This window comes from Monodelphis domestica, chromosome 3, assembly GCF_027887165.1.
Source record: "Monodelphis domestica isolate mMonDom1 chromosome 3, mMonDom1.pri, whole genome shotgun sequence".
In the NCBI taxonomy this organism is placed as follows: Eukaryota; Metazoa; Chordata; class Mammalia; order Didelphimorphia; family Didelphidae; genus Monodelphis; species Monodelphis domestica.
Genome location: NC_077229.1, coordinates 484,229,315 through 484,249,095, shown reverse-complemented (window position 1 = coordinate 484,249,095; position 19,781 = coordinate 484,229,315). Strand labels below are relative to the sequence as shown.

At 37.1% G+C, this 19,781-nt stretch overlaps 1 protein-coding gene across 1 annotated transcript in view; it reads left to right on the top strand.

Annotated features, from left to right (window-relative positions):
* The window catches only part of ZNF366 (zinc finger protein 366), a 120,422-nt gene extending 101,499 nt beyond the window's left edge, over positions 1-18,923 (top strand). The window contains exons 5-6 of the mRNA XM_056824736.1: positions 7,637-7,811; positions 12,353-18,923. Of these exons, the coding sequence (XP_056680714.1) occupies positions 7,637-7,811; positions 12,353-12,888 (711 nt within the window). The 3' untranslated portion in view covers positions 12,889-18,923. The remainder of the gene's footprint in view (positions 1-7,636; positions 7,812-12,352) is intronic.
* Positions 18,924-19,781: the final 858 nt, after the last annotated feature.

Here is a 19,781-nt window from a genome sequence, read left to right as displayed (position 1 = left end):
CACCTATATTCTAAGTGTTCCATTTAGCAATCCAGGTAGAAAAGGATCTCCACAAATTGCACTAAACTCTCTAAGGGTAACACTTATGGAAATAATAAAGGTTTCCCTCCGTTAATGGCTCTCTTTGGTAAGCAATCATTTATTCCAAGTCATTTGCTGTTCATTTCAGGAACACTGAAAAAAACTAGAAGTGCCTAGCAAATTACAAAATCTGCCTATCCACAGGACTTAAAATTGGGTCTGAACATCCTGGACGCTAACACATTATTACAATACTTAGCACGACCCAACAGAGAAGCTTAAATGATTGAGTGAACATTAGCATGGCTATTTCATCTCCTATCATAAAAGGAGGGAGGGAAGAGTCCTACTTGAAAGAAAATGAAGATACAAGTTGAATTCTTAAAATATCTATCCTTCTCGGACAGCACCAATGGAATAATTTTTGTTGGATTTTTTGTGTTCAATATTTCACAAGTTCTAGGGGAATTTTTGATTGCTACATTGGCTTAGCTAGCTAAGTTATGCCTTCTTAATTTTTAGGAATATTACTTTAAACAACATTATTTAAAATAAAAAAAGGAAAGAAAAGAAAAGTCTTGTTTTGGGCCATTGCTTAACTCAGGCCAGTCCCCTGATACTGAGCAAAATGAGAAACCATTCAACAGTCAACAAAATAAGATATACTTACCCATAGCAAGGAAAAGCTACCCAACATGAAAAGGTTGCAAGGAAACAGAGTTGATTTCTGTTGATTGAATCACTCCTGCCTCTGAGTTGTCTGTCATTGACTACCAGCCAAGCATCAAAGAAAGACATGGAAGTTCCTAGTCTTTGCTTGTACTTGGAGTATCCAGGATGCAGCAGCAGTAGCCAGAGCGTTTAAGATGGCATCAGTAATTTCTTTTTTTTTTAAGGTAATTAAGAAAGGGGGAAAAACAAAAATAAAAGAAAACTAAAAACAAACTTTTCTTTTCTTTTTTTAACCTTCCATCTTGGAGTCAATACTGTATATTGATTCCAAGGCAGAAGTCAAGTGACTTGCCCAGGGTCACACAGCTGCGAAGTGTCTGAGGCCAGATTTAAACCTAGGACCTCCAATCTCTAGGTCTGGCTCTCAATCCACTGAGCTACCCAGCTGCCCCCATCAGAATTTCTTAAGGAAAAAAGCTAGCCTAATTTACATGGGATTGAGGAGTTAGTGTATCAATCCCACCATAAGGTCCAGTGAACATTCAGCTCTAGCTATTTGTAGCATTTTAACTTTCTTTATAATCACTGATGGCAGGGTGCATATGGTTTTTATAAAGTTACAGTTACTGCAATAAACACTGTCTTGTGTTTTGTTCTTTCACTTAACAGTATTTACTACCCTACCTTCCCAGGTGTCAATCTTTTACCATTTTAGTAGCTGCCTGGGATTCTATATTGTCAATAGCACATAGTTTGCCTTGTCCCAATTCCACAGTTGGACATTAGATTTGTTTCATTTTTTCCTGATTATAAATAGTGTTAAAATGAATATCTTTGTGTAAATTATTTGCCTGCTCCCCTGCAATTTTGGGATTATTGCTTTGGTTTATTCTAAAAAAAAAAAACAACCTCACCCCCCCCCCCCAAAAAAAAAAACAACTTACCTTCAGTCGTAGAATTGTTGCTAAGTATTGGCCCCAAGGCAGAAGAACAGTAAGGGCTAGGCAATTGCAGTTAAAGGACTGGTTCAGGATCACACAGCTAAGAAGGGTATGAGGTCACATTTGAACCCAGGACCCCCCAATCTTTAGGCCTGGCTCTCAATTTACTGAGCCACCTACCTGTCCTGTTTTTGTTTATTTTTGCAAATTCTATTTTGCAGCATTGCAAAATGGATAAAGAGTCAAGCTTGGAGTCAGGAAAATCCAGGGGGAAAAAGCCACACACTTAGAGGCTATATAACCTTGGACAAATCCTTACTTCTGGTATTGGAAGCATTTCTCCCTACATTGAAATTAGTTCAGGAAAAATTAAATTTGTTTTAAGGTACATTTTTCCATGTGATAGATTGCTATTGATATTTTTCCTTGTATTTAAAATCTTCATTTTCTTCAACTATATAATGAATATCCTTCAAGTACTGACCTCATTTATTTGCATCAGATCTTTATGTATTTTGGATAGTAAGCTTTTATCAATTATATTTGCCACATTTTCCCCATTCTGTTACTTTCTTTTTGTTAGCATATTGCCTTTCATTGTGTAGAAGGATTTTTAAAATTATTATATCTGAATATATAAATTAATAATTTAAATTAACTCATCTATCTTTGATAGTCTCTATTTCTTCAGTAGCTCTAAATTTGTCTCCTCTTTCCAACACAGACATGCTATTCTGTTTTGAGGATTTTTAAGTATGTACTTTTAGAAATATCTACCTTTTTGACCTATCTGAAATCAATTATAATTTATAGTGTGAATTTTGTTTCTAGATTAATGTGTCTCTATACTAATAGCTATTATTTTTGTACATTTGGCTTTTTAAAAAGGAATAGTAGAAAACTTCAACATGATTGTGTTCTAACAGCCAAATTTCAATACTAACAGCACCATAGAACACTAGGACGGGATGGGTTTTGAGAGATCACTAAAGATACTAATGCCCTTTCTTTATCAAGGAGAAAATGGGTATCCTAAAAGATTCAGGCCTACACAATTACTTTAAAGTGTCTACCTTTGACATTTTGAAGTCCAGGATGACTCAATCAATAAAAATGCTTTCTTCCATTTCCCTGACTTACCATTCACATACTCATTAAATTTGAGGTAGAAAGATATAGATTCTTTAATAGTTTATTATCTTTACTTTCTCGAGATGCAATGTAGCCAAATGTTTTATGTTCATGAAAATACTACTGAAGAGGTTTCTAGCAGTCCTAGTGGACAGGACAGGAATTCTCTCTGTCTGTCTGTCTCTTTCTTTTCTTTGACCAGATGATTCTGATTCTGACCTGATCTTTCCATAACAAAATCTTCATAAAAAATTAATACTTAAAAAATAGAATGAGGTGAGAGGTATTGGCGGGGTTTGGTGGCAAGGGTATCTATTTGCAAGATACATGTATTTTCTCCCTTCCTTCTATATGGGCATAACTGAAATTTGGACATTTTCCCTCTTGCATAGAATCTAAATGTCTGTTTGAAAACATGCCAAGTTCTATGTAGGAAAATTTATGGACATTAAAATACCACTAAGATTTTTGACTTGGATGACAGAAAATCAGAATATCTTACTCCTCCCAAATAGAAACTAGTTTTCTAGTCTTTCTTGGCATCTCCAGATCATCAAAATCGTGATCTCAGAAAATGAATATCTCAGAAATACCTTGGTTCACTGTATTTGCTGTTTCTGTTTCCACCCACACAATTAACTTCAGGTTTGGATCACGAATCTACCCTTTTCTGAGTGTATTGACATTTCAGTGCTTGTCAGAAGGAAAATCAATCAGAATTAGAATCTAGAAGGGCTCTCAAAGGCTGTTGAGGCTAACACAGAGCTCAGTAGCATTCTGCAATGATCCAACCCCTGATGGATGAGTTCTGTCAATAGTGGAACTCCATCCCTTCAAAGGCAGTCTATTCTCCTTTTTGGTAGTTCTCTTTGCTAGGGAGGTTTCTGTTTTTCTTTTTTTGTTCTAAAATGTACCTTTCTGCAATTCTTCCTCTTTGCTACTCTCTAATTATTCCTAAATCTTTGGGAAGGGGAGATATAAAAATAATTCTTATAGTGCTTTAATGTTTGCAAAACACTTATAAAGCATTTTATTTCATCCTCACAACAACCCTGGGAGGTAGGTGCTATTATTATCCCCCCCATATTTGTTGTTGTTCAACCATTTCGGTTATATCTGACTTTTTGTGAATCCATTTTGGGTTTTCTTGGCAAAGACCCTGGAATGGTTTGCCATTTCCTTTCTCCAGTTTATTTTACAGAGGAAAAAACTGAGGCAGAGAGTGGTTAAAGGATCGCACAGCTAGATTTGAACTCGTCTTCCAGACTCCTGATCCAGTACTCTATATACCACCCAGCAGCCTCTAATAAAAATGTAATTTCTCTTCCATAAAACAATTATCATTCCAACCTGCCCCACCCACCTGAGAATCTTCTCTAGACTAACCCTCCTCATCTCCCTATATTTGAGGTCAGAAATGCTTCACCTAGTGTCCTTGGTTAAATATCAGGAAGTCCATGAACTTGGAAGGTGAAAAAACAAAATCTTTATATTATTTATATTATATTATATTATATTATATTATATTATATTATATTATATTATATTATATTATATTATATTATATTATATTATATTATATTATATTATATTATATTATAACTGGAAATGAACATTTCCCTCAATATTTAAAAATATTATTCTGAGGAGTGTACAGGCTTCATCATACTATTCAAGGGTTCCATGAAACAACAAAAAAATGATAACCTCTGATTGAGATAATCCTTGTACAACATGAAATTATAACTCTTCATCATTGTGGTCATCATCCTCTAGATGCTTGCCATGTCTTTCCTAAAATACAGCACCCAGAATTGAATAAAATCTTCCTGCTAGGGTCTGACCTGGACAAAGTAGAGTGAAGATTTTCTTCTCCCTTGCACCATATATTGTATTTCTATTAATGTAGCCTAAGATCAAATTAGCTGTTTAAAAATAGACTCTGTCATGATTTGGACTCATTTTCATCTTACAGTTCAATGAACCCCATATTTCTTTGTCATGTGAACTATTGTCTAGCTATATTCCTCCATTCTTCCCTAATACATTTGAGCTTTTTAACCCAGGAGTAATATTTTATACATATCCTTATCCAATTTCATCTTATCAGATTAATCCCATTTTAGTTTGCCATGATCATTAAAAGTGTTAGCCCTGAGACAGCTAGGTGGCTCAGTGGATAGAACTCCAGGCCTAGAATTAGGAAGACCTGGGTTCAAATCTGGCCTCAGACAAGTCCTAGCTATGTGACCTTGGTCAAGTCATTTAACCTCAATTGCATAGGCCATACTGCCTATTGATTCTAAGGCAGAAGGTAAGGATGATATTTAAAAAGAGAAGAAAGGGAGTAAGAAAGGATGGATGGATGGATGGATGGATGGATGGATGGATGGATGGATAGATGGATGAGCCCTTTCTGGGAAGTTGATTATTTGGCTATTGAGGTCCTGTCTAGCAGTAAATTGATAATTCTTTGTGATTGAACAACAACAGAATTGTCCTCCAAGTTATGAATAGCTTTAATACTTTCCCCTCACTTTGGCAGGGCTGATGGTGCCAGTAAGTAGACAGGCATGCTGGTCTGCAAACAGGCCAAATTTTGTATCAAGGTTGCGACATCCATTCATTCAACAAACATTAATCTCCTACTCTGTGCCAGGTGTTTTGCAAGGCCCTGGGTATTCAAAGACTGAAACAAAAATCCCTTTCATGAGTCAGAGGGCTGTGGTGAGGAGTAATATAACATACAGACTGATAAATCAATACAAAATGTACACACAGCAACTGGGGGAGAAGGCATTAACAATTGGGGGGAATCAGAAGAGACTTCATGTAAAAAAATGGTTCTTGAACCTCTGTAGCCTTGAAAGGAGGAAGGGATCCTACGAGGCAGAAGTGCATTCCAAACACAGTGGACAGCTTATGCTAAGACACAGGTGGGAGATGAAATGTCCTGTGTGGACAATAGCAACTTGGCCAGTTTGATTGGACTATGATGGGGAATTTGTATAATTATCCTGAAAAGATACTTGGAGTACAGATGTTGCCTCTCAAGACAGCCTAGATGACTTTGAAGGTCGAAATAACAGCCAACAAATTTGTGTAGTCTTCTCTGTGTTTATACTTTAACTCCAAAAGCTAAGTCATTCATTATTTCAATAATGTTTTATCCCATGGTCCCAGGCATTTCCATAAGAAAGTGTTGACTGAGCTTGACTTCCTGGTACAAAGAACAAGATTATACTTTTATTTACTAATTACCATTGTAGTCTGAAGTCAAGGGACAGCCTTTTAACTAAAGAAAAAACAACAACAAGATTTTTTGTTTGAAGTAGAACTGAGGATAATTCATGAGTGTTTCCATTGTTCTTAACCCCAGGAGGCATATGTGTCCATTCTCCAAGTTAAAATTGGTTACTGGAAAACTCTTAGGTCATTGCCCAACCCCTCTCTAGCTTTCAGAATATGTGGGGCCAGCAGTAAAAAAGAAAATTGAATTCCAAGTTAAGGAGAATCTTGTTATTTCTATGATAGTGTCTGATGGAAGTCAACTCAGTAAGTTTTTATTGGGCAGCCATCATGTAATCAAGTTTGGACACAGTAAGTCTGCAGCTAGGAAACAATGCCTTTGAGAAGTCTCCCCAAATTATTTCCCACTTAGACTCAATTAGAGTATTTTAGGATTTAAACCTGAGGTCATCTGGTTCAGAGGTGCTGAACATGCAATCAGCCCCCAACCAAATATGCCTGAATCCAGTTAAAATGTAATTATTAAATATTTATCAAAATAAATGAAAATCCACGAGCATATAAATGATGTGATATGGCTTTCTAAATCAATATGAGGTGGTGGGAATCCTTAGGTACAGTGGCCCCTTTCTTTTATTCCAACAAAGAGAGAGAGAGATACATTTGTGTATTTGTTGTTTCTTCTCCAGCTCATTTTGTTGATGAGAAAACTGAGGCAAGCAGGGTTAAGTGACTTGCTTGAGATTATACAGCTAGTCAATGTCCAAGACCAGTCTTCCTGACTTCAGGCCAAGCCCTCTCTCCACTGTACCACCAAGCAACCCCCCCCCCCCACAGTTTTTATTTGAGTTTGACATCATTGGTCTAGTCTTAAAATGAGGAAACAGAAGGCCAGAGAGATTAATGGATATATCCTAGGTTTCAGGGTTAGCAGGATTCAAACCCATGTCTTCTGGGTCCAAGTCCACTGATCAGTTGTATTCAAAGAGAAGGAAAGATAAGAATCCTGATTGTAGCCCTGGTGGATATTGGATGTATTGGGGGTGACATTCCTAAGCTTTGCAGTCTGTAATCAAAGAAAAGATTCATCTACACGGTCAAGCATTCTTGGGTCTCTCTCCATATTTTAAATCTAGAACCAGCCTTGATTAGGTACTGAACTGAAAAATCAGGACTACTCCTGGCTTTGCTGGCCTATGACACCTGTGATTGTAGAAAGTGAAACATACTTCTAGCTGGGGCTTCCTGAGTCACGGTGACTTCTTTTCCAGAGATTGTTGTTGATTCAGAAAGACATTGGAGTGTCCTTTGATTTTTACCATTCCCCGCCCCCCCCCCCCCCATCTCCCAACAAAATAAAACAGAGCCTGTGACCCCAGGGCTCCTATGTGCTCCATCTCCGAAGGTGGGCAGAATTGGACCCCACCCTGGACTTCCACAGTACCGTTTTCCTTGGAAGCAGTTCAGAGCTGAAAGATTCAAAACAAGTTTGCAGCAGTAGGGTCTGCAACACGTCCTTCTACGGGGGCCCGAATACTGCATCCATTCAGCCAGCGAGGCTCTCCCTGTCTAGAACCCCCGTGAGTAACTCGTGCGCCTTCCTCTCTTCTTATTTCCGACAGCTGTGCGGGAAGGAGTTTAACCGGATGCACAATCTCATGGGCCACATGCACCTGCACTCAGACAGTAAGCCCTTCAAGTGCCTCTACTGCCCCAGCAAGTTCACGCTCAAGGGGAATCTCACTCGCCACATGAAGGTCAAACACGGAGTCATGGAGAGAGGATTTCACTCCCCAGGTGAGCTGTCACGGCTCCTTCGAGGCTTGGGGAATCCCATAACTGAGCGGGAATCCAGAGCAGGAAAGATACTATGATTTCAACTGGCCATTTCTTTTTGGAGTCAGCAGATCTCCGTTCGGATTCCCCAAACTGCCATTTACTAGCTATGGAACCTTGACAAGTCACCTACTCCCTCTCGATCAAATCTATTTCCCTTTGAACACTGAGGTGAGCTCTAAGGTCCTTTCCAAATGGCCACAGGTGTCAAAAGAGGGGGATTATGGGGGAAAGATCAAAGTGAGCAAGTTTAAGAAGGTAAGACCTACACAAAAAGGCCTTTAATGGCCCAGAAAAGAGACCACTCCCCGTAGGTCAATGGCTTTTGGGGGTGAGCTCAAAGGACAGTCTACCAAGATTTGTCAGGAAAATGCCATAGTGTTCTCCACTCTCCTTCCAAGGTGGGAGCCAAGCTTCAGGAGGCTTATTAAACCCAGTAAAGAAACATCCATGGAATCTGTTTATGAAAGTGCTTTGAGTTTGTTTGTTTTTATCCCAGTACAATTCTGATTTCAGCTAACCTGTATTGAGGGAAAGGGAATGGAAGGGAGAAGGAGGAAAAATGAGGCAGACGCTGCCTGGAGTTTTGTAGGATTTAACTTCTTCATTGAACAATAAAGAAATGAAGCCCCAGGAAGTAAAGTTGGAAAAGAACTTTGACACAGTCAGATAGATAGATGGTAAGTAGCAGAGCTGGGATTTGAGCCCAGGTCCATTGACTCTAAACGTATTCCGAAAGCACATTTTGGGGCAGATTTTATCTCTGCTTGGTCCCCACTGTATTACCACTTCTCTATTACCTTCTTCATGTAAAGTAAAGGAACAAAACAGAGATAGAGACATATTTAATTTTTTCCTATTACATCTCACAGCTAGGATTTTAAGATTATTAGGGAGCAGAGAGGAGGGGTGGTTTTGGCTTAGGGCATCCTAGGTCATAGGAGTAAAAATAAACTACTTTTTAATATTAGATTCAAATTATCCCTCATGACAAATAAAACATTCTATCAACCTTCTCTTATGCAACAAGTATAGTACTAAAACCTAACCCAGGAAAGAATAAAGGAAAGCAAGAAAGAAAACTATAGATCAATATTACTAATGAATGTTGAATCAAAAATAACACTGAATCAGTACGACTTGATCACTTGAGCTTCAGGGAAATCTTATGGTCATATGCTCGTCCTGCATTCCCTCTATCATTCTCCTGAAACCCCATGTACCTAAACAAACAAACAAAAGGCCTTTGACTACAAAAGAAAAAGATACTAAGTGGGCCAAATTTATGTTCTCTTTTACCCTCATCCTTTCTCCTGCCAATGTTAAAAATAAGATATAACATTTTATAAAAAGAAAAATATTTAAGTTATTTCTTTCATCATCTACCATGTGGACCAGGAGAGATCTGATTCTCATTTTTGGATGGGTCTCCTTGGTCCAATTTTATAACTAAACATACCCCAAAGGAGATTCTTTTCCATTCTTGGGCAAGAGGAATACTACCCATTCATAGAATGAGCACTTCTCAATGCTTAAATTTTAATAGAAAGTTCTTGACTCTCTTGCCTCATGAATCCCTAGGTGCATGACTATGATTCTGGAATGTTTATTTTCAGGATTCTATTTATCCTCAAGACTGCAAGGAACCTCTCTGTTTCTTTCTTTCCAAGTTTTCTTTAGAGCTTTCCTATAAACTCCAGAAACCTTTTCTACTAGAGAAAGGAAACTTCACTTAGAACTTTCTTTTCCAGCTATATAACTTTTTATATAATCAAATCACACTTAACCAAAGAACTTTATCAAGTCAAAGTTGTTAAAATGCATTATGGAATCAGTTGATGTCAAACCTGACTCTCTACAGAAAGAAAGTCAGGCCTGAAAATTTCTCTCATCAGTAAATACACTTTTAGAAATATCAGGAATAACTTCTGGCATAGATATGAAGGCCCATGGGGAAATAATTAGAAAAATTCAAAAGGGAAAAATATGTCATATTTTAAATGTCCTCTAAAATTTCATTTTTTATTGTAGCAGATGTACCAGTAAGACACCTTCCCCCACCCCACCACCTACCATGCTACCAATCCTAATTTCATTCCAACTTTATTGATATGATCTATGAGCTCTAGTCTCACCTGTAGATTACCCTTGTTTGACTTAGTCTCACATTTAATTTCATTATCCTGGCATCTGGTACAATCCATGCAAACATATGTTTGGATGTTCCTTAATTAGTTAGTAAAAGTTCAACATATATCTCATTCAACTAAGCTCTGAGCCCCCCACCTCATTCAACAGGAATTTATTTAATAAACTGGAAAAAACATTCTTTCTCATATAGTTACTTATATTTCTCTATATAATAAAAGTACTAGTTTCCTGGGATTAAATACCTATTAAAGTTGCTGAATATAGTGTATAATTATTTATAATAAATTTACTAATACAAAGAAATAAATTATCATTTATAATAGTTTAACTATGAGAAAGATCAAATCAGCAACATCTCAAACCATCCCTGTAAATACATGCAACTTTACTGCAAAAAAAATACAGTACTATGCCATTCAGTTTCTTCAGTATAACAATCTTTTCATATAATTCTTCTTTATCTTTTTTTTTCAATGAACCACAAAACCACAGAAATGTATTCATTCAGATTTCAGTGGGAGCTCTCTTTATCTTCTTTATAAGATAAAGGTTTTAGAAGTTTATTAAAAAGATTTATCTTTTTTCTTTGTCTTCTCCAGTTTATCTCCAACTATGAAAGAAAAATGCATCTTCAGCTTCTCTCAAATTATCACTTTTAACATAATTTTTTGTCCAGATTCACTTCTCATAATATTTTTTATGTTTCTTCATAAGTTAACATTCTCCCAAAGAAGTTTTCCACATCCTCTTTCTGTTTGTCTTCTCCATAGTTTCTCTCTAACCATCTACATTAACTCTTTTCAATTTCTCAAAAACTGCCAACTTTTACTGCCAAATTCTAAACATTTCCATTTGGCTCTTAAAGCTATAGTGAGAGTTAATTGTAACCTCAGTATAAGAGGCTTTTGAAACAGGTGTTACAGTTAATGAAAAGACAACTACAGAAACATGTTTTCCCTAATAATTCCAGTGTTTTCAGGAAGTTTGTATGTCTAGTCCCAGCTACAATTTTCTAGGCTACATTAAGATTTTGAAAAGACATTTACAAAAAGAGAACTCATGATAAAGCCTAACATAGTAGTGGGTGTGATACAGTGGGAGAGGCTTCTGGAGACAAGAAGAGGCACTTGGCTTGGGCTTGGCCCCACCTGACCCAGATTGTCATTTACCTTATGGTTCATTATTCAGTCTGAAACGGCTAACCTGGGATTCCCTTCAGGGTGGATTCTGATGGGACCGGGGAATAAGCACAAGCTTTGGGGTGTCCAACTTACAAGCTAGTCCCAAAACTTGGGGTTCATCAGATCTTACGAGGCTGCAGGTTTGGGGTTTCTAGATTCCACGTTGACAGTCACTAGGAGAAGCTCAACTGTCTGCCCTCTGAAAAAATAATTCAATTATGTAATTCACTCAAAGTTTTGTGCTCTAACACAAAGCAGCATGAAGTAATTTGGTATTATGTCTAGAGAAGAGAGGAATGTCAGTTTCGTACAAACTGGGCTTTGTCAGGCTTTGTCACTTCATTTTAAAGGGATTTCAGTGCTCTGGTCTGTTAAAGGTGATGACATTTCTCCACTCTTCTTTCCAAAATGGCCCAAATTAAAACTCAAAGGAAAATGTCCCTCCTCAAAGCTCTGACAGGGTAAAGATGTGACCAGGAGTATCGGGAACTGATTGTTCCCAGCAGATCAGATGGAATTATTTGCTGCTAAATAGTCTGATGTTTTAGCTAGCCAGAGTTTTACCCTTAAATAAAAACCATAGGTCTCCAAAAGACTTATTTGGGGGCATTAGAACAGACTGGCTAGGGTTGATCAAATAACATGTCTCCTTAGGTGACTCTGAAGTCTTAAGTAGGGTCCTCGGTGTATATAATTTCCTTTGCTTCTTATAGAGGATTTGGACTTAGAAATGACCTCTGATTTCCTGTCCAGCTATAAATCTACAATCCTGACAGAGGTTGACTGCTCTTTGCCTTAGTCCAGCCACTCTGATAGAAAGTCTCTCCCCACTTTTTCCATTTTAAAAAAGCCAAAATAATTCCAAAGGAAACCTGACATCAGAAAGAATGCCTCAATTTCTTTTAAGAGTTTTTAATTTACTATGCTCTTTCTTTTTAATCCTCTCCATTTAAAAATATATCCTTCTTCCCTCATCCTCCATATCCCTTGTAATAAAGAAAAAAAAGCTCAATTCAGGAAAACTAGCCAAGAGTCTGTCAGTAGATGCAATGTTTCATGCCTATAGTCCTGCCACTTCTACAAGAAAGGGAGGAAGACACATTTATTTGTCCTATCTCTAGACCCCTGGGGGTGTTGCATCACATTTAAATTCTCTCTTGTTTTCATTAGGTTTTGGAAGAGGAAGGATGGCCCTATCCCAGACAGTAGGGGTGTTGAGGAGCTTGGAACAAGAAGAACCTTTTGACCTTTCCCAGAAAACTCGAGAGAAGGGCACCCCCTTCCACTCTGATGGAGAGAGTGCCAAGGGCAGTTCTTGCCTTGAGGAGGAGGAGGAAGACAACTGCTTTGAGCCTGAGCCATACAGCCCTGGCGTGTACCAGCAGGACAAGCCCCTGTACCCACCCCAAGACCTATCTAGAAAAACTGAGGAAGTGATGAAGAGCCTCCAAGAAACATATGGCGACGAGAAGAAAGGAACTCTGAACGAAGCCTTGGAGGAGAAAGGCAAAGACAGCATCAGTGTGGAAGGAGGCCAAGAGAGAGACTTTGCATGCAAAGATGAGCTCCGGAGCTTCAGGGCTTTCCAAAGTGGCAGGCTCGAGTCTTCTTTTTCTGATTATCTTTACTTTAAGCACAGGAATGAGAGTTTAAAAGAATTATTGGAGAGGAAAATGGAAAAACAAGCGATGCTTTTAGGTATCTAAATGGACAGCTTCAAAATTACCTTTGGAAAATGAGAAGCTGGCAGCTCAAATGCAGCTTTCAGTAGGAGCTATAATTTGCAGGGGGCTGCCCATTTGGGCGGCTCTTTAGAGACTATCGAACCAAATCAGAAAGAACAATTGAAAGCAAAGTAAACGCCTTGCAGGTGGTCTGTTGGCCCTTTAATGTCAATAGCACAGTTTGGAGTCTTCTCTTCAGTGTTATGGTAGTTCTTACTATTAGAATGATGTAATATCACCGTGGATATTTAATTGCAAGTGAACTCTCAGTGGCTTACAGGGATTTTGTTTTCCTCTTTCTAATAATACTCACATGCATCACATCCATCCCCTTTCTTGCTTGTTGCCAAATAGAAACAGTACTTCAGGTATTAACTTACTAATGATGATCTAGTAACGAGTAGATATGATAGATCTCAAGAAAATAGTTTTCCCAAACAGACTAAAATATCATGAAGTGCATTTATGATAATAGCTTTTAGAAAATGTTCCCCACACACCCTAAAAGACTCTAATAACTCAAGAGGTAGTTATGGAGCCTGGATGTTCCCAAAATATTGCTGGAAGACTAAGATGATATCTAGGATAAGAGTTTCTATGCTGTCAAGTGCCTGAGAAGCTGGATTTAGAGAACAAAAAGGAAACAACATGCTCCTAACTATATGTACTGATGCTCTGTCCTTGCTCACTTTGTTGGGGGAAGACTAGAGACAAAATCTTCATGGTCATCTGACAACAGGCTGTGTGTTCTAGATCTTCAGTCAAACCTGCAATGTGAACATCAGGAAAGAGTACCAGCTGTGGAGTTCAACAATCCTATGTTCCAGACCCAGTCTTGGTTACTTGGTACCTGGGTGACCCTAGACAATTCCTCTTCCTTCTCTGGGACTTAGTTTTCATTTTCATAAGTAAGGGTGTTGGACTGGATGACCTCTAAGACCCTTTCTAACCTTGAATCCTGTGTTCAGAAGATTTTGAGAAATCTGACTGATACCTCAACTAAGCTTTATGCCAACAAAAGCAATGAGGGGAAAAAAGCATTTTGATGAGAGAGAATTAATTTATTCACTCTTCATCATCTCAGGCCGGGAGCTGGGACAGAAATTCTCCCTGAAATTTTTAACTTTGACTCTTTGGGATTTTACAGCAGTGAGCGGAAGCCTAACATAAATGAGTCATTGTAGCATTATTCACCTGCCTTTGGAATCTTTTCCCTATAGGACAACAAACACTTGTTCCCTGACTTCTAAATAGCCAAGTCATCAGCATGACTGACTTGGCTCACTCTCAGTAAGAAAACCACAGATTTCCAACTTCTGTCTCTGCTTTGTTTTAATCATTGATAGAATATGTACATACATAAAACATCTATATATTGACAAACGTGTAGAGGTGTGTGCATACGTGCACATTTTTTTTTTTGTATGAGGATGCTTGTGGTATCTGTTGTCACTTCATTTCTTTGGAAAAAAAATGCAAGATCCACCTTAATGAGGCTGGATATCACTATGCCTATAATTCCACTAGAAGGCACTGGGCAAATATGATGGTCTCAAGACACCTTTGTTGCACTTACCTTTATATGTTAATGTCAAATACTTGAAAATTTATCTCTTCTTTGCTGATCTTTCAAGAGATTAGTTCAGGAAAATACCAGGGCATTTTCTACATCCAAACAAGTGCCTTCTATATTCAGATACTAAGGTAGGGGTCGACTACATTCAGCATTCCACTGTCTTCCACAATCCTCTTTGGGATTCCCATTGCTCCACAGCTCATCCCTCTGACTATTCCTAAGGATTCCAAAACACAGGAAACAAGTAATTTATTGAAATGGCACATCGTTATGAAAACTCTTCACAAAAAGGAATGTGCAAAGCTATTTGACCAAACGTATTATTCTTCCTTTGATGGACCACTTTATAACAAAAATCCAACTCCCAAAAGGGCAAATTTCCACATGATCCAGGAAGCAGAACCTGGCTCTAAATGGTCTAACTAGTCCAGGTAACATTTCATTCCCTCCTCTTCCCTTCCTTTAGGTCACACTTTGTTGACCACATCAACCAAAATCATTGGTAGTAGTGTCAGAACAAAAATGCTTTTCCATGATTTCTAATCTACAGAAATCTGGAATGTGAGAGCATTGGGCATAGGCTTAAATGCATTCAATGGAAAAATGTCATAAATTCGGCCCACAAGCTTATCCTTAGTAGAGTCTCCATGGCACTAATTATCAAGTTAGATCTAAAAATCTGACAAGAGTGACCAAGCTTAAGTGAGTATCTCACTTCCATATGAAACCTTCCTTCCCAACCATCATGCTTTCATTTGAAAAGTTTTAGAGGTTGGAAGTAGAACAATACACTCAACAGTTCCTTTTAAAAATGTTATTTTTGAAAAATTCTCATCAGATCACATTTTGGACCATCACATGCTGTACATTTATGTCCATGATAAGAATTCCTCAGAGTATCTTGGAATATGCTTTTCCCCTGGCATTTGTGTTGGCCATCTCATTCCAATGGACCACTCCACATCTGGATGAAAATTTAGGAAAGTTCATTAGGAAAACCATTTTTAGGTACTAAAGGAATTTAATCAGTTCTCAATTAAGGGAACTTAACATCAATTCTCAGCAATCATTTTAGGCAGCAAATAATGCTCTAGAGCAGAAATGTCAAACATTGTAGCCTGGGCAGCTAGAACCAGATTAAAATGTAATTGGGACTATTTAACAAAATGAATGAAAAAATGGCAAAACAAAGATAATAAAATGTGGTTTCCTAAACCAGTTACCTGAAGTGATCCTTATATATAGTTCAGTGGCCCCATTTCTATTTAATAATAATAATAATAATATACAGTGCTTATATTGTGTTGAGTGCTTTGGTCATCTCATTTGATCCTCATCACAATCCTGAGAAATAGGTGCTATTATTATCATTCCCACTTTACAGATGGGAAAACTGAGGCAAACAGGGGGTAAGTGATTTGCCCAGGGTCTCACAACTAATAAGTAAAATATTTTGTTAAATATTTCCAGTCTGAGATTAGACTTGAACTCAAGTCTTCCTGCCCCCAGAACCAGCACTTTATCCATTGTGCCATCTAGCTGCCCCTGAGTTTGACACTACTGCTCAAGAGTTTCCAGTATAGGCTCCAAGGAATATGCCAACATATTATTATTTAATAACATTCTGAAGGTAGATATAAATTTTCCATCTCTGTTACATAGGTGGGATCCAATATTAGTCAGGTGAGTTACACAGCTGTAATTCATCTCTTTTGTCCACTCTACTCTCTACTTCTGCCCTTTCATTCCCCTCTTACTCTGCCCCTTTAAAATTGTATTCTTCCCCAGCCAAGAACATGAGGTTGAAATACATCACCAGTTGCATCCTCCACAGGGCATGGAGGTAAGAGGTTTAAGTGTGTTTGGCTACAGACGGTGCTATGCACATACCCTATTAAGCTAAGAAGGTATTTAATGAGATATTAACACGATGTTTAGGATTTCAATCTTTGCTCAGCAGGAATAGAACATAACAGAGCTAACTTTCAAAACACATTTGGAAAACACACCGAATGTGAATGTACAGAATACTAGTTTGTTATTTAAAAGGAAGAAGCCAAGTGTACAGCAACCCAAGTTGTGGATACTTAACTTTCTGCTTTCACTTCTAAAGCAGTTTTATCTGAAAATAACATGCAGCCTGTATTTTGTTAACTTAAGCGAATAAAAGACTTGTTAAAAAATCTAGTTTGTTTTTTTTAAAACGTAAACTTCTGCAATGAAAAGACATGTATATTCCTGCCCTCTGGATACATCCATTTCCAAGCTTGTTTTTTTAATTTAATTTAGTTTTGTTTTGTTTTGCTTTTGTTTATACTTTGTATTTAAGAATCTGTGCACTTGTTGTTTTCCTGTAGTTTAGGGATTCCTTTTTTCAATTCATTATCTATTTTTTAAATTAAAATTTCTTTTGAGTTCTATATTTGCTCTTTCCCTTCTGGCCCTCCCCTACTCATTGAAAAGGCAAGAAATATGATACCCATTATATATATGAAATCATGTAAAACATTAGCCATGTCACAAAAAGACCCCCAAAAAATGAATTGAGAAAATTATACTTCAATTTGCATGCAGAGATCATCAGCATTTTTCATCATGATTCTTTCCAAATTGTCTTAGATCCTTGTATTCATCAGAGTAGCCAAGTCTTTCACAATTGATCATCATTCCAGCATTGCTGTTATTGTGCATCATGATTTCCTGCTTCTTTTCATTTCATATTGGATCAGTTCATATAGGTCTTGCCATGTTTTTCTGAACCACCCCCCAGTCAGTTTTTATATCACAATTTTATTCTATCATAATCATATGCCATAGCTTGTTCAACCATTCTCCAACTGATGAGCATCCCCTCAACTTCCAATTCTTTGCCACCACAAAAGGAAGTGTTGTATTTTTGAACAAATAAGTCTTTCCCCCCCTTTTTTTTTGCTTCTTTGGGATTAGTAGTGGTATTGATGGTTCAAACAAGTATGCACAGTTTTATAGTCCTTTGGGTATAGTTATAAACTGTTTTCCAGAATGGTTGGACCAGTTCACAATGCATCCAAGAGTTTATTGGTTTACCTATTTTCCCACATTGCTTCCAGCTCTTGTCATTTCTGAGAGGTGAAGGGTGGTACCTTATAGTTGTTTTAATTTGCATTTCTCTAATCAATAGATTACTTAGAGCATTTTTAAAAATATGACTAGAGATTGCATTGATTTATTCTGAAAACTGTTCATATCATTTTACTCTTTATCAATTGGGGAATGACTCTTTTATTAATTTGGCTCAGTTCCCTATATGTTTAACAAATGAGACTTTTACCTGAGAAATTTGATGTAAAATTTTTTTATATTATTTCATTGATCTTGGTACCTTTTGTTGCAGTGTACTTTCCCTGATGATCTCTTCTAGTTAGGTCCATATTTGCTTTTGCTTTGTCCAAGATTATGATCAAAATACCTGCCTTTTTTACTTTAGCTGAAGCATAATAGATTCTATTCCTGCCCTTTATTTTAACTCAATGTGAGTATCTTTCTGTTTCAAGTGTGCCTCTTGTAAACAATATATTTACTGGATTCTATTTTCTAATCCATATGGCTATCTGCTTCCTTTTCTTTTTTGAATAAATTTATCACATTCACAGTTAAAATTATGGCCTAGTTCCCTCCATCCCTGTTGTCTTCTGTCTGTCCTTCTCTCTTTTTACCTTATCACTCCTCATAAGTCTGTTTTGCCTCTGACCACTGCCTCCATTAATTTACCCTTCCTTTTATCCCCTATCTTTGCTCTTATATCCTTACCCTCCTACTTCCCTGTTGGGTAAGTTAGAGTTTTATTCCTCTGTGTGTGTGTGTGTATGTATTCTTCTATCTTTGAAACAGTTTTTTTTTTAAATTGTTACCTTCCTTCTTAGAATCATCACTGCATATTGGTTCCAAGGTAGAAGAGTGGTAAGGGCAAGACAATAGGGGTTAAGTGACTTGCCCAGGGTCATTCAGCTAGGAAGTGCCTGAGGATAAATTTGAACCCAGGACCTCCCATCTTTGAGCCTGACTCTCAATTCACTCAGCCACCTTGCTGATCCCTTTTTGAAACAGTTCTGATAAGAATGTGGTGCAATCCTTACCTCATTCTCTATTTTCCCCTCTACCATAAATGCTCTTCCGTGGATGCCATTTTTTTTGGTAAGATTATTTCCCCTTTCCCACTTTCCACAGTGTATCCCTATTTCTTAACTGTTAATTTTATTTTTTTAAGATCATTCCATCACAGTCAACTCATACCTACATCCTCTGTCTACATAGAATCCTTACTGCTCTAATAATGATACAATTCTTGAGAGTTACATGTAGAATCTTCCTGTATAGGAAAATAACAGTTTAACCTTATTGAGTCCTTTATGATTTCTCTTTCATGTTTCCTTTTTTTATGTTTCTCTTGAATCAATACCAAATTTTCTATTTATTTCTGGCCTTTTTTTTTTAATTCAAGAATGCTTGCAAGTCCTTTATTTAATTAAATATCTATTTTTCCCCTGGAAGGATTACACTTAGTTTTGCTGAGTAAGTTATTCTTATTTATAATCCTAGCACCTTTGCTTTCTGGAATATTATATTCCAAGCTATCCACTCCTTTTGGTGTGGAAACTACTAAATCTTGTGTGATATTGACGGTGGCTCCATGATGTTTGAATTGTTTCTTCCTAGCTGTTTACTGTATTTTTTTCCTTGACTTAAGACCACTGAATCTGGCTATAATATACCTGGGAGTTTTCATTTTGGGATCTCTTTCAGGAGGTGATAGGTGGATTCTTTCAATTTCTATTTTACCTTCTGAACTTAAGGTATCAGGGAAGTTTTCCTTTGTAATTCTTTGAAATATGATGTCTAGGCTATTTTTCTGATTGTGATTTTTGATTAGTACAATAATTCTTAAATGATCTCTTGATCTATTTTCCATGTCAGTTATTTTTCCAATGATACATTTAACATTTTCTTGTATTTTTTTTCATTATTTTGACTTTGTTGTATTGTTTCTTGGTGTCTTGTTGAGTCATTAGCTTCTGCTTGTCCAATTCTAATTTTTAAGGAATTATTTTCTTCAGTGAGCTTTCATAACTCATTTCTCATTAGACCTATGCTGTTTTTTAAGTTATTTTCTTCATTTTTTGTACCTCTTTTATCAAACTGTGAATTCTATTTTCATAATTTTCTTGCTTCATTCTCACTTCTTTTATCACTTTTCTCCCTACTACTCATCTCTTTAACTCTTTCATGAATTCTTGTTGAGCCCAATTAGCATGCTTTTTCT